Source organism: Aptenodytes forsteri, unplaced genomic scaffold, assembly GCF_000699145.1.
Source record: "Aptenodytes forsteri isolate BGI_AS27 unplaced genomic scaffold, ASM69914v1 Scaffold229, whole genome shotgun sequence".
NCBI classification, from domain to species: Eukaryota; Metazoa; Chordata; class Aves; order Sphenisciformes; family Spheniscidae; genus Aptenodytes; species Aptenodytes forsteri.
Window position 1 is genome coordinate 2082663 of NW_008795863.1, and position 15942 is coordinate 2098604.

The window sequence follows — 15942 nt, forward strand, 5'->3', positions numbered from 1 at the left end:
AAGTTATTAAGTGCTGTCATTACTATTTTGCATCATTAAACTAAATTTTGAGGGACAGATATTGCAATATTTAATTCTACATCTGAGACAGTTTGGAACACACTAGGAGTTATTCCATCCTGTTATGGTGAGAAAAATTCACATGAAATTCGTTTTAAAAGAGTAACTGATCCCCCTGGATCATTAGGGGCCAAAGTAAAATCAGCATTTAGCTAACTAACTTAGTGGTGAATAAAGAAAGTCTCTTACGGCCTTAACCCCAAACCAAACTATAACTTTTCATAGGTTACGCTACCCATACTAGCTAGAATTGAGCATCATGTGGCTACTTCCGAATAAACTTTTACTACACTTGGTTTTGAAAATTTCATCAAAGTGGTACCTGTGAATTGGAGCAAAAGAAACAGACTGGTTTGTACCAGTTCATTAAATACCTGCACAAATTAACAGGCCAAATAAATCCTTACTTCTTTTAAATTCAAACGCTTGTATTATTTTCACAATGACCATTTACAGAACAATGAACACTTCAAGTCTCTTCACCAAACTGATGTGAAAAACTGCTGATCAAGAGATATTGCTCTACCACCTTATTTCAATGTTAATGTATCATTAAGCCCATCCAAACTTATAAAATATGTGGCCTTGTACACACAGCATCCTTAGTCATAGAGGACACAGGGCAAATGGAGGAGTAAGTCAAGAATGGACACAAACTTGTAAAGTGAATACAGCTGCTGTCCATAAAATTACTTCTGGGAAGTCACAACACATACTCTGAGGAAAGAAACAAAGTTGGACTACATCTTTATTGAGCGATCCAACTGCATTTCCTAAAGGCAACCTAGCACTATCGATGACACATTGTTATATGCAGTTGAACTCTAAGTCAGTATCAGTTCTTCCTTAATCCTCTGTATAAGCCATACAGCTCTCTTCATACTTCCTGAAGCACCAAAGTCCATCAAGTGAGCAATCCTGCACTATTCTAGACAAGAACATACTGTGTGCACCGTCTGCTGACAGAGATAGACATGTCATAAATGAGACTCACAAGCATCAGATGCAACATTCCTTTTCTGCCCCTACACATAAAAATCTCTCAGCTGTCAAGCATCACACGTGAGCATTGCAAACAGACAGGCAAACTAGCAGCCAGAAAAATGCTAATCAAATTGAATCTGTAAGCACATGTCTTCTAGTGTGTGAACAGGTAAGCCAATCAGCTCGAAAGCAGAATTCCTTTAAAAACCCATCAGGCAGGAAAAAGCTAAACAGCCTTGGAAAAATTTACAACAGTCAAATATTCTAATCACTCGACAACCCCAGTCTGAGATGCAGGAAAGTGTCTGAAATAACCTGGCATTTGAAAAATAATGGAGGAGCTCTGCTTTGCTGACAGAGTAGATCGGGAAGTTTCTACCAAATTGGATCATATTTGCTTGTTCCAGCAGAAAACCACTACAGTGTTGAAAAACATTATTTCAACTGATCAACCCTGTTTGATCATTCATTCAAAATAAACAATTCTAGACAGCAACATATACAGCATTCCCTTTGAAAGAAAGAAAAGCCTTGAGTGGACCGTGGACATCCTTAGAATATATTAGCCCATCCATATCTCACTTTAGAAACTAGGAGAAACACTGTTGCTTGAATCTGTCTAGTAAAACAGATGACCAGATGACATTTTGGTGTTAAGGAATTGATTTGTCTACAGTACTATGCGCATATTATCCAAGCCTGTATGACAAACATACAGACTCTCATGAAGATCAGTCTGAGACAGCTTAAGGAAAAGAAACAACTTTAAGTAAACAGAGGTTCAAGAAGCCTGGAATTTGTTAGAAGATGAGAGTCCAGTAAAGCCCCTCAATAAGCTCCAACGTTTTTCGGTACCAGTACCATTTTTCAGCATCAAGACATTCCCAAGGGGTTCACAAAAAAATCACCAGCTAGTGAATTCAGCAGCTCTTTTCACATTCTAGTTGATTTTGTAGTAATTTGTTGTTTACAATTATTTCCTGTCTTATAACGGTCACGTGATACAGAATGACTACTGTTTCCTCTTCTTGAAAGGATAACAATAATTAAAGTCCAAAGGAAAAACTGTGCAAGTGACAGCTACAGGAGTTACTTCTGCTCATACAATAGGTACCAGTGACACATTAGAATGCTTTTTGAAACGAAACAAAATACTCTTCATGGGAAGAGTAGGAAACATGGAAAAAAGCTATCAACTATAACTGATGATAATATCATTATACGCTACTATCGACATCAGCTTTCAAATAATTTGTAGTATCTAAAGCCTGGAGGCTTTGCAACACCAAGTACTGATTTGTTGAAGTGGAAAAAAAAAAAAGAGGAAGAAAGTTTCCTCAACACTATTACAGATAACAACAGCTAACTAAAAAGGAAAAAGATTACATACATCCAGTAATGAACTCCTCGTTTATTTTATCATCTTCAGACAGATTTAAATCTTGTTCTTCATCAAATGAAGTATAATACGCGAGATCAGTCACCCATTTGCCCTCTTCATTCTGATAGACAATGCTGTGTGGTAAATCACCTGAAAGATATATCAAATACGACACTTGATTAAAATAAAAAGAAATATGGCAAAGTCTCTTAAGTTTAGATTAAGGAGTTCAAAAAAAAAAACGTAGCTCAAGTTGCTGCAAGCGCAAGCTTAAACTAGTTTCATCATCAAATAAACAACCGTTAAGTGTAATACACAACAGTATTTTTTAAAACAAAAACAAGTCAAAATTTATTCAAGCTACATTGTTTTTATTACCAACTTGCACAACTAAAGAAAAATGCATAGCTTACAATTTTATTTCTTTTTCCATGCAACGGAGTCCGATCACAATTGTATAAATAGGTTATATCTAAAGCAACCTACCTTTGTCTGTTGTAGCTAAACTTATGTTCTCACAGCTGTCTGCAGTTGGAGACAGGTAAGTATCAGCAAGACCGACTTCACATTCAGTTGCATCTGTCTGAGATGCATTTGCACTAAGAAGAACTTTAGGAGTGGTGTAGTGCCCCAAAAATCCGCTGGCTGCGTGTAGTACTTCTGCATCAGAAGAAGCAGCCAGACACTCAGAGGACTGTATTTCTTGCTTTGGAAGGACATCTGAGACATCAGCTTTATAGCTGTCCATGCACTGAAGATACCGTGAATCTAATCGCAACTCAGCAGCAGTGCAGGAATCTAGCACATCTCCAGTAGTCACGGAATTCTTAGAAAACAATAATCATTTAAAAAGTGTCAGAAGTGCAGTTGTTAACTGTTTGTGCTAATAGTTCTAGGTACAACATAGTCCAAGCTAGCTATGTTTGAAAAATATGTCTGAAAACAAAGTGGTGTTATTAATTTTTTGTAAAGAAAGTTTGGGTTGTTAGTTCAATCTCTAACAAGTTTTCAAATGCACTGCCATTTTCTACTACAGTCTTACTCTATATGATAAACAGAAAAGTAAATGACAATTTCATACCAGTTGCCGTACTGCTGTGGGCAGCGTTTCTCTTTGCACAGGACATCCAGTTATCCCTTGATTTTGTGAATCTTCATCACTAGCATTTCCAGAGTCTACTCCTGTCACAGACTGATAAGTGTCAGGAACCTGAAAGTTCTCCTTTTAAAAAAAAAAAAAATTAAGATTTAAGTTACACTAGAACAGATATACCAAAGAAAAAAAAAAATTTAACACTACAATTGTTTTCACAATGTTAAAAAATTCTCTAGTAAACAGATTATAATACTTTGTTCGCTCACGTGCCACTGCCAGAAGTATCTCTAGCTGCTAGCACCATGACCAAGGACAACAGTTCCTGGCTATGCCAGTCCATGCATCTGCCTCCAAAGGCATACACAGCAAAAAGATGGAGGATCTCTTCTTTTTCCTACTACACCCTTTCATTCCCTTTAACAAGGGCACCATGCTACTCCTCTTCCCCATCTGGTTGACCCACTGCTGGATGAGGACTCCAAAGCCAACTCAACCTGTTGTAGCTACCCCACTGCCTATCTACAATGGCAGTGAAGAAGGAACATCTTACACAAGTAGAAAAGACCTGAGGTCAGAGAGCAGAACTGTATTATTCTCACTCTTCAAACAACCACCTATTCCTTTCTTCACATACAGCCGTAGATCAGCAACTGGCAGCCTATACAGGCTGCTTTTACAGGGTTAACATATCACTTCCCACAGCTTAGAAACTCTGATGCCAGTTGCAAAATTTCTGAAATTTCAGAAGCTACAGTTCATTTAACTGTTTAAATCAATCACGCTTTTCCATTCTGGTCAACCATGCAACTGCCAGGATCGCATCCATCGTTGCAAAGCCAAGAAAATGGAAAGGCACTTAAACCCTGGCACTCTGTAATGGAGCTAACTGCTGCTCAAAGATAAGCCACAAGCCAGCCAGTTGCTGCTCTACACTTACCTTTCACACACTGACCACTTATTTAAGAGACTGACTTACTCTCCTGGAAAAACGAGTCTCTGTGATACTATACACTTAATAAAACCTTGGAGATTGCTATCCAAAATAATAAACCAGTGATCAAAAAGATTTTATAAACTAGTTGTATGATAGAAAATAAGTGCCAGCATGTTACCCTAACAGTTACAGAAACAAAAAATAAAACAATCTTTTATCAATAGTGAATTAAATTTCTTTTCAACAAGTTTAATCAGTGTCTTAAAAGAAAATTCCATTCTGTTCTTTGAATTTTGTTGCAGTTAAAACTGTAACTCTAATTAAGAATAGGAACAAGTTAAACTACTGAAAGTAGTTTTGCCACAGAACCATCAGAATAAAATTAAGCAATTCCTACACAGACAGTAGGCCCATCTCCCGGATATTACAAGCAAGTTACAAGCGAGATCAAAAGATGGCCTTAGTTTCAGTTCAGCTAAACAGCTTGCTGGGGCTGGAGGGGACAGGGTAAATCAAGTATTTTATGGGTATTAGCTTTCTTATGGAGATTTATCTTTCATCAAAAATTCTTTGCATTCAGAGGCTGGTAATCAAAATTAAAATCCTGCCATCACAAGACGATGGTATCAGTAGAGGCTTCTGCTTAGTTACCAATGATATAATGCTTATCTAGAAACATCACACCATCTCTGACACTAAAAACCACCACTAGGAAGCTGAGAGGGGAAGCAAGGTGTATAAGAAACATTCATACCTTAAAGCATTCAAGAGAATGCCTCAGAGGTTCAGACCACCATAAACAATACAAAACTCTAAAAGCAATTTTTAGTGTTGTAATAAGTATTAAGAAATGCAGTATTAAGCAGTCCAGCAGAAAAAGTCCATCTTCAGGAAATACTACTGATGCTATATTAGTTATTACAGGATTTCTCTGAGGACAAGCGTCCATCATCCCAGAGAAGGGACAGGAATCCAGTCTTAGGAGTTTGGGGTTGTTTTTTTTTTCCTTTTTCCCTTTGCAAGATCAAGTAACAGAATTGACTGCACAAGGTTCTCTACCAGAGCTGCTTATCAGGAGAAAGGAGAAGGCTATGCACAGGACAAAGAGGAGTGTGAGGAGCAGGGTTAGAGAGGCATGGGAAACCTGAATAGAGACTTGAATAAAGGAGACACCATAATAGGAAACTCTTCAGCTTTGCTGCAAGCCTTCCCGACTAATGCCTCCTGGGACAGCCAGCTACTTACCTAATTCTACCTTATCTCATAAACAGCAAGACCTTCTGTAACAAGCAGATGAATCAGGTGCTAGCTCTGCACTACAACGAAAAGGAAAACAAACACAAAAATAGCTACCTAGCTTCTTTCCTTTTCTTCCTGCTGCCCCGCCCCCAAGGAAAACCTTGCAGAGGGAACAAAAAAAGTCAGAAGCTCACTCAAATGGCTTTGTTTCTAGTTTGGAGCTGTATTTGCTATCTTTAAATTTAAAAAGAATCCTTCGCTGTACAGGCTACCTGTTGGACAGTATTTGGGTTTGTCAGGAAAGAAATAAAACCTAGTTCACCCCAGCAGACAACCCTCAATGATGCTACCGTGTTTAAGGGCCATTGGGCATGCTAAGCTTTGAACTTTACTTTAAACCTACTTGAAATAAGCCATTTTCAGAACGCTTCAGCGCTGTACAGCATTCTGAGAGTTTCTGTATGTCAGTGTCTCCTCTTGTCATTTCTGGTTGTATCAGCTGCTCAAAATAGGCTTCTAGTTGGTTATCAAAGAACTCTTCATCATCAATATCATCATCTATTGAAAGAGAAGAAAATATCCTATTCACCTTTCACAGACATTTTGTATCACCTGACATACTATCAAAGCAACTCCATAATTTTTAATACATTGAGTCTCACAATACACTCACACAGTCAGAGCAGAATTATCCTGGTTTTCCCTTAAAATAATTGGGTCATAGAAACACATAATTGTCTTACTCCATGACTACTGATATACAGCAAAATAAGATGACTATAAGCTAGCATGTTAACTCCCAGGCTATCAAGTGACTCCTCTTCCTTCACATGATCTATACACCACCACATTCCAACTAGCAAATCGTATACATACTCATAAATTAAAAGTAAAATATATATAACATTTTTCAAACTTCACAGAAAGTGACTGAAGCATAGTTCTATATTTCAATGACAAAAAATGTTAAGTGCCATTACTAAGAACAGTATTATTCCTATTTGTCAAGTGAGAACTTTTCCAAGACACAATTTTTCTTGTTTTGGGGCTGCTTTTAATTTGTGGGGGCTGGGGGTAGAGGAGAGTTTCCAGGGTTTTTGTTTGTTTATTTTTAAAGACCCTGTCCTGGTTTTGGCTGGGATAGCATTCATTTTCTTCCTAGTAGCTGGTACCGTGCTGTGTTTTGGGTTTAGGGTGGGAATAATGTTGATAACACACTGATGTTTTAGTTGTTGCTAAGTAGTGCTTACACTAGTCAAGGACTTACCAGCTTCTCATGCCCTGCCAGCGAGAAGCTGGGAGGGGGCACAGCCAGGACAGCTGACCCAAACTGGCCAAAGGGATATTCCATAGCATGTGACGTCATGCTCAGTATATAAACTGGGGGGCGTTAGCCAGGAGAGGGGTGACCGCTGCTCGGGAACTGGCTGGGCATCAGTCAGCAGGTGGTAAGCAATTGCATTGCGCATCACTTGCTTTGTATATTTTTATCATCATTATTATTATTTTCCTTTCCTTTCTGTGTGGTGTTTAGTTGCCTGCTGGGTTAAACCACAACAGTCCTTTTGGCACCCAACGTGGGGCTCGAAGGGTTGAGATAACAACAGATCTGACCAGAGCATGTTAAGGCAAATTTGTTATAAGCATTCATCATATTGATTTAACAGTCGCTGGTCACAACGTTCATTAATTTACTCTCAAAGTTGTCGTGCTTGCTCTCAAAGTTGTGTTATGTAACACCTTACTTGCTGTGTATGTTCCCTGTTGTGCTGTTTATCACCTCCAGGAGCTGGATCAAGGATATCATTTTGCTGCACTGTTAACACTACCGGCTTATGATGTGATAAAATTAACTCTATCCCAGCCAAAACCAGGACAGACCCAAACATCTGTCAGCTTTTTAGGGCATGGTTAAATGCACTCTTAAAACCATTGTAAAACATATTCTGAGAAGAAGTTTGACATCTTTACTTTTTATTCTTTCATTTCCAGGAAACAGAATCCTGTTTGTGTTTTTCCTTATTAAAAAAAAAAAAACAGTATACTCAAACAGGCCTTGCATTTATCAACTCGTAACTATATTTTGTTTTCCACATAATTAAAGAAACATTCGTTTTCAGGGTGCTGGTGATGGTTTAAGAATTCTCCAGCAATTTTGCCTTTGTAATATATTTCAATTCTTCCCCCCAAAAAGGTAATTCTGAAGAATCTTCTCAGTATTTCCTTCTGCCAAAGAGGTCTACACAATGCCAAAAATGTATAGAAAAAAAGTACATCTATACACACACAGGTAAGTCATCATTATTTTTGCATTCCCAGTTTTGCCAGTGCCCCATACAAAGAGCCCAATTTACAGAAGCACACTCTCTCAACAAAATGCGATTTAGTTGAATTGGAAGCTATGGATGCTCCGCAACTTTGATATTACAGCAAAGCAACCAGGGTCTGTTACATCTGAGAGTCAATAAATGAGAAATTTGCATCATGGCTCTGTTTCCACATATGATACTGGAGAAGGTGGATGGATTACAGCAGGCTAAGTTTCTTCAATTTTTGAAAGAGGACTAATACCTGTCCTCAGAATGAACATCCATAGAGTGCTTTAAAAATTATATAACGATTAGTTAGTTACCTGAATGGTAGACAAATACCTACAATTCAAACTCAAATTAACACCACCACGATAACTGTTTTAATTTCATTTACCTATACTTTGATTTCTTCTTTGTGAAACTGAAATAATAATCCACTATCTTCCAAATAATGAGAAAGTAGATTAACGTATTTTAGCTCAGATACCAGAGACTTCCTCCTTATTTTTAGAAATACTGAGCTGCCAAATTTACACTGGATACAGAATTGCATGATAAAAATTAGTACATTGCACACTGACCAGGAAAAATAAAAAGATCAGTTAGCTTCACCAGTACCGGAACCCTGAATAGACAAGTATTTCCAACTAAAGACTACCAACTCCTTAGAAGGGCAGATAAAAGTAATTCCATTCCCTCGGGTGGAGGAAAAAAGAAAAGTATTTTTACTCAGCAAACTATTAACTTAATTTTTATACGCTTAACACACAAGTAAGTTATGCAACAAGAAAGAACAAGACGACTTCAAAAGACAGCCATGACATCTGTAGATGTAATAGGGAGAAATCCAGTAACGCTACTTGAACCCTGCGCAGGGATACTTGATCACAAGACGGCAGTAAACCTATTTATCACCCTGCCTTCCTCATTCATCTGAGGACATACCCTGTCATCAGGGGTTTTGATCAAGCATGATCCTGTATTAAATACTTCAGTAAAACACCACCTTTCTTCTCAAGTATGCAATAACATTGTGTCAGAATTCTAGAATCAACTATCCAGAGTTATAAATACACTTACCAGTGGAATCTTCTTCTGAGCTTGCAAGAGATGAGAGTTTCTCATTTTCCAAAAAACTTGAAAGGCTATTGCTCAGATGATCACTTGAGATTTCACCTTCTATCAGCTTTTCAGAAGGTTCAGATGGACCAACCTGTGAAAAGCATCCACACAGAAATGTTTCTAGGAGTTACTAGCTATTGTATAAATTCAGTTATTAATAAACAATTAATGAGGTTTAAAATATTCCAAAACTTCCCCCCCCCCCCCCCCCTTTTTTTTTTTTTCCCTACTTAACCCAGCAAACATTCTCGTTCCAATGGACTTTGCCTGCTAGCTTCCAGAATGGATACACGCAAGAAATACAGGGATCATAAAGGGGAAAGAGGGAAAAAGCATCTGAATGACACCAAACTTAAAAAACCTCAAAAATAAAATACTGAACCACTGTATTAAAGAGTTTGGACTTGAAAAAATCCCCCCCCCCCCCCATTAAGCTGCAATCCCAACCTAAAAAGTACAAAGACAACTCTCAATAGTTTCCTATGCTGCCAAAACAGTGCTTCTTCAGAAATCGTACACCCAGATCAACCCTTTGTTGATAATTTCTTCAAATAAGCATACTAAATTGCTTATAAAGTAGTATTTCAGCTGAATCTAGCTAACTGTAAATATTGTATCTTTTATATACCTGAACGATTTTTATAAACAGCACGATGTAATGTGTTTTGGATTTAGTCTCACATTCTTTGTGATAAACGGATCATCTTTGACAGACAGCAAAAAAGTCAAAAGTTCAGAAAGTAAAAAATTTGAAAGGGACTTGAATTATGGTTTTCAGATGACAGCCTGTGAGCATTCAACTGCAACTCACTGACCACTGTGGCCTCTAGAAAAATCAAATGAAAGAAAACTATATGAATTTAGTAAATACCAGCTGACACATTAAGGAGGACACACTGGACAGCATCCAGCTGCAACCTGAAGCATATTTTCTATAAGGGCCACGAGATCTCCCATTCCTGTCTGCCTTGTATCTCTGTGCCCATAACTATCAGCTTCTCTAACACAGTAGATAAAAACAGCTGAAGCACAGCCCTGCCTGTCAATACCTGCAGCTATGTGCTAGCTCTGGGATAGAGACACCAAAAAAAGAATAATAATACAGAGGCAGCAGGAAGATTGTGTTCGTACAAATGGTGCAGTATTTAATGCTGAGGACACTGAAAAAGTCACCTGAACTAATATTCCTCAAAGTAATTAACAAGTACAGGGGCAAGTCAAATCAGGTGGATATTGTCTACTTCAATTTCCAAAACCATTCCAGAAAGTTCCAAAAGCTAAACTACAATTGGGATAAAATGTAAGGTCCTTACATGGATAAAGAACTACAAGACAGCAGAGGGTAGGAGTAAACAACAATTTTCACAACTGAGAAAGATTAGGTGGAGTCATGCTCCCATGGTACTAATTATGTTAAGTGATCTGCAAAAAGGAGGCAGAGTGAGGCATGACACATTCAGCATGCTAGCACTGTTACAAACTTAAGGGATACGCGACATAAGACAATAAACACAGTTCAATTCCCTCCCTCCTCCTCTCACACAATTAAGTCTAGTACAAGATTAATGTTGAGAAAGATTAGGTGGAGTCATGCTCCCATGGTACTAATTATGTTAAGTGATCTGCAAAAAGGAGGCAGAGTGAGGCATGACACATTCAGCATGCTAGCACTGTTACAAACTTAAGGGATACGCGACATAAGACAATAAACACAGTTCAATTCCCTCCCTCCTCCTCTCACACAATTAAGTCTAGTACAAGATTAATATTAGAAAACTTTTAATTTCACTGTACATAGAAAAGGTTTCACCTTGTTATTCTTACTGTCTGGAAGAAAACATATTCCAGTTGACAAATCTGGAACAAAAGAACGTAGTGTAATCAGTATTTTATTTTGTTCTTGTTATACTACTAAGTGCTAACTATTCTATAAGATAGCAGACTGAGCTTCTTGAAGGTTTTGGCATACACCATAAAAATAATCCTGAAACACACACTTTATCACAATACCAAAGTTTACATGTTCTTATAACAATGATCAAAAGTATCTGGGAGTAATTAAAAAGGCAGGGCTTCATCAGGGCTAGAACTGTAAAAATTATGCAAAATAATTACTGCCTTAAGGATTTCTATAAGGCAGTGGAAAAAAGTAAGGAGTCCCAGGTTGCACTAGCAGAAGTCGCAACAAGCATTCTGTTCCACTGTTGCATTTCACCTATTGGGCCAATCCTTTCTTTGGATCACTTGTAAGCAGCTTCCATTTGTCCTTGTGTTATATCCACCCATAATCCAATTGCAAGTCCCACAAGACAGAGAACATTTTAGACAGGCACATACAGATTTTAGCAAAAAAGGTTCCTAATTCTTAAATAATAGATGGGAATAAAAGGCAATTTCCAGACTAGAATCCTAAACCTTGAATAAACAAGTTAAAACCAATTAACTAAATATGATCAGACACTATCAAGTCTGAACACTGGGCAATCCCAGTTTTCCAAAGCATCATGATTTTTGTTGCCACAGTTACTGCCACTTCCTCAAGGCTACAATAATAAGTGACTGAAGTCAACACTTCACTGTTAGAAGTGTGTTTTATAAGGACCCATTTATATCACAAACCATAGTACTTTCTAACTATGTTCTCTATTAAATAATTAATACTTACCTCATGAAAACCTATGCAAATATTCAGATAAAGCTTAGAAAATGACTAGTAATGACTAGAAGTATATATTTACTAAGTATATTTATTAAATTTTAAGGAACAAGCAGAATTTAATCACAGGATTGGCAGTAGCAAAAAAACCAAAAAAGTTTAATATCAACAGCCACGCTTTTAAAATAAGTTACAGAATATTATTTTGCTTCCACTAGTCTATTCATACTTCAAAAAAAGCAGTCTTCACAGCAATTATTCCAAACTACTTTTTCATGCACCATCTCACTAGAAAAGTAGGTTTCCAGCTTCTATAGCTGCAGTTAAAGATCACCTATTACAGGTCAGAATACGGCAAGAAGAGAGACATTAGTTAAAATATAATCTCATAGACTTACACCTACTGAAAGAGAAGGGGTAGAAAACAACTTACATATACTTTTTCCACAAGTAAAGTTCCTACTAGCATTCCAATTATGGTATTTTATAGCAAAGATTATTTTCACCAGCTCCTGCCTAGCTTTGTACTTTGGGGAGAAATCTAAGAACACAATGTCAACCACAAGCTTTCTCTGTTTTCAGTTTGTTCAAATCAGCGAGATTATTTTTCAAAACCCATTTACACTATGCCATAAAACAGTGAAAGGATCAAGAGAAGACATCTATAGCATAAAAAGCTAATTATGCTGAGAATATGAATACAATTTTTCTCAAACTTTAATACCTTCCAATCGTTCGGGTGGCAATACCTCAAGTAAGGTATCTTGACTGCAGTTTGAATGCTCAGTGACATTCTGATCTTGCTCTCCGTATATTGAGTGGGATTCTTTCCAACTAACAGAAGTTGGCTGCGGTTCTTTAACTTGTGTAGCAGCTTCCCTAGAAAGAGAATCATTTCAATGGAAAAAAAATCACTCACCGAGATCAACGTTAGTATACAACATCTCTATATATAAAGATCTGATAAATTCTCCAATTTTAATCCTTCGTCTCTAGGAAGTTAGCTGTTCCCATTAACATAGGTTCTACAGATCTATTACCTTCATTTTACAATAAAGGAATAAATATCAAGATTACAAGAGCTTCAGTTTCACAATCTAAAGTGTGAAACAAATAGTGAAATTTAATGTAACATATACCTCTCTACTTTTTTCTGTTTGTTCCTTTCTCTTTCATTTCTGCAAAAAGAAGGAAAAGTATAAGGGGAAAAGAGTCTATGCCAGGCGACTTCCATGATCCATTTGAGAGCAAGTCAAACCCTAGACAAGATTTTCCCAAGTCCACAATATCGGCACGCCTTTTGTAACATTAAATTAGGGACTAAATCATAAAGAATATGACTTACTGAAATTTCATATAGTTCTAACAGCTTAAAAAACAGCTTTTATAATTCTGCAGAAAAGTTATTTTGTTGAGATGTACATTGTAAGATGTTACAATTTCCACACTGAGTGGACGGAACCATACTTTTGCTTTAGTATTTTAGATACATAAATAAAACTAACATTTGAAAGTCTAAAATGCAGTTATTCCATGTTTTGTATTTTTTTTACTTGAGTACATTCAAGAAGCTGACTCCCTCTCTTAAATCTTATAGTCTTTGTTTTTATAGGGACATGCTGCCTATAGTGCAATTTTATCAGTAAGACGCACATTGCAGTTTCTGTCACAACAATAGGAACAGATTTCACCTTGGTTGGAACAACCTATGCAACAGCTCCCAACACTTCCACCACTTAGTAATGCTCTCCAAGTTATTTCACCAACATGAGTTATTTCTCTTAAGAAATAGCAATCACTGAGGCTACAAGGAAGCTAAATTTAATAGAAATGGATGTTCCTTTCTGTATGCAAACCACATGATACTTACTTGGAACAGATTAAAATCAGTGCAAACTGTTATTCACACACATGACATGAACAAGAAACATCAGCTTAATTCTAGATTATGTAATGTAAACTAGGTAAATACAAGCCAGATTCAAATAAGTCAATTAATTAACCACACTTAGGAAATTTTTAATTAGTATGACAACAAAAGAAAACATCATAGTTTAAAAAAAAAAAAATCACTTCTAAAGATTCATTCCTGTCACGTACATGAAGCCAAATTAGTCAATTAAACAGCAGAACGCTGTTCACGTAGGGCTGTACAGCCTAAGTGGTAGCATTGCACAGGATGCTTCCACGTAGCCTGCCACTATCCCTCTTCACAAAACATGGAGGAGCTGTTTTAGTAGCAAAAGCTGCCTAGGCTGCCAAACACTATAAGCTAACAGGCTAATGCACAGCTGAGCTCTCCAGTTACTGCCATCAAAAGGCCAGTAGTAGAAGCTGCTGCTGAGGTAGGCAATTCAATTCCAAAGTATTCCATAATTAGCTTATAGTACATATAAATCTACATACTACAAACTGGTATGTGCATTTTAGGACAGAACTAGATTTTAACTGTCTCACTTACATGTCATCACGAAAGCTGAGGGCAAATCTCCCCATTGGCTCAGGATCTGCATGACTACTGTGAGAAGATCCTGATGGAGGTGAATGTTTCCCTTCTAAATAGGATGCACAGATATCAGAAAGCCTGTAAGGGTGGGAAGGAAAAACACACAACAGAATCATTCTAATATGCACCTCTCCTGTTTTCCAAAGAACTGGAAAAATAAAAGAAATCATATTGATGGCCACTCACCTCCTGTAAGTTCAATTATTTTAATATTTTAGCATTTTCTAGCCAATCTGTATTTATAGGTACACGTATGTACCCAGAATGATCCTCTCCAGTTCTCTGTGGTTCTTTAGAGAAATACCGCATTATCATTTTTAGTGGGTAGTGCTGTCCCATTTGGAACGCACACTTCTGGAAAGACAGGGTATAAAAGTCTGATCTTACTTCTTGTTAAGTCACAGGACAGCAGTTAAGTGAGCAAAGGCTTCTAGTTGTTACTCTTTGCTCTACTCCTTGCTGAACAAATCATTATAAATCGTGTTAAATTTTCATTCATATCCATAACATTAGTTCTTACACTACCCTTTCTAAAATGAGCCAGATTCAGGTAAGTTAATAGAGTTAAGAGAACACACATGTAAAAAACATACCATTCTCTATATAACTTCAAACTTGAGTATACTAAGCTGAAGAGTTGAGTTAAAAGAAATTTGATTGTTATCAGTCTAAAAACTAAAATCCTCTTTTAAAGAGTAATTTTAATAAAAGTTAAGTATTTATGAGTTATGAGTGTAATGCAGATTTTTCACTGCTAATACAATCAATCCTATGTTTGCTGATTAGTATGCTACTGATTAGTAAATAGTTTTATCATCTACCAAATAACCTATCAAAAGAATTTTTCCGCTCCAGAATTAAATGTTTCTAACCAGTCAACTGTTTTTTATATTATTAAGTGCTACTAACTGATAGTCTCACCTGTTGTCACAGCCCGTTTTACTTCTGGCAACAGTTGAAGCTGCAACAGGTAAGCCAGGGTTTGAGGAAATAGTAACATTTTCAAAAATGACACTTGCACTGCTACTCAGTGAATGGCCCAAGAAGCTTGGAAACGTCTCATCAGCAATATTTCTGAAATCTTCCATCATCCTGCGCAAGCTGCTTAAAATAGCACTCTGCTTGGCAACACGATCAGCCCTGGTCCAGCAGCATCTGAAAGTAAGAACAAAACAACCATACAGTTACACAAGTCACAGTAATGCTGTCAAAAATATGTTATTTATACATCACAGCCAATATTCTTTGGCAATCACCCCACTTCACCCACAAACGTACTTAAAAATTATTTCCGGTCCTCTCCCCCCAGGCTTCTTGGGGGCCACAGAGTTTTATATATAGTCTTCTTGAACTTTCTAAAAAGAGCAGCACTCCTGCAAGTTAGCGTACCGACGCTGCAAGACATGCCAACCTATATTTAGCCTGTAAAGCTGCTTGGATCCAGACAGCCTTCCTCCATTTCCACAGCAGCGAGCACCTGGGGAGCTACAGACTCCGTCAGGCGATCACCTCGGGCCGCTACTTGGCAGGCTACAGCCTAACGCTACTGAGCTCAACGCGGAAGGCCCGGGCCCTACCTGCCTCAGCACTCCCCGCAGGCACCACCGCCACCCCCCTCCCGCCACGGCCCCGCAGCGGGAGGGTAACGCGTA

At 37.6% G+C, this 15942-nt stretch overlaps 1 protein-coding gene across 1 annotated transcript in view; it reads right to left on the minus strand.

Annotated features, from left to right (window-relative positions):
• CEP192 (centrosomal protein 192) overlaps positions 1-15416 on the minus strand; it is a 78832-nt gene extending 63416 nt beyond the window's left edge. Inside the window, exons 1-9 of the mRNA XM_009284087.2 lie at positions 15212-15416; positions 14246-14368; positions 12509-12663; positions 10939-10985; positions 9087-9219; positions 6098-6252; positions 3507-3647; positions 2912-3251; positions 2435-2575 (exon numbers count right to left, since the gene is read on the minus strand). Coding sequence (XP_009282362.1) covers positions 2435-2575; positions 2912-3251; positions 3507-3647; positions 6098-6252; positions 9087-9219; positions 10939-10985; positions 12509-12663; positions 14246-14368; positions 15212-15381 — 1405 coding nt within the window. The 5' untranslated portion in view covers positions 15382-15416. The remainder of the gene's footprint in view (positions 1-2434; positions 2576-2911; positions 3252-3506; positions 3648-6097; positions 6253-9086; positions 9220-10938; positions 10986-12508; positions 12664-14245; positions 14369-15211) is intronic.
• Positions 15417-15942: the final 526 nt, after the last annotated feature.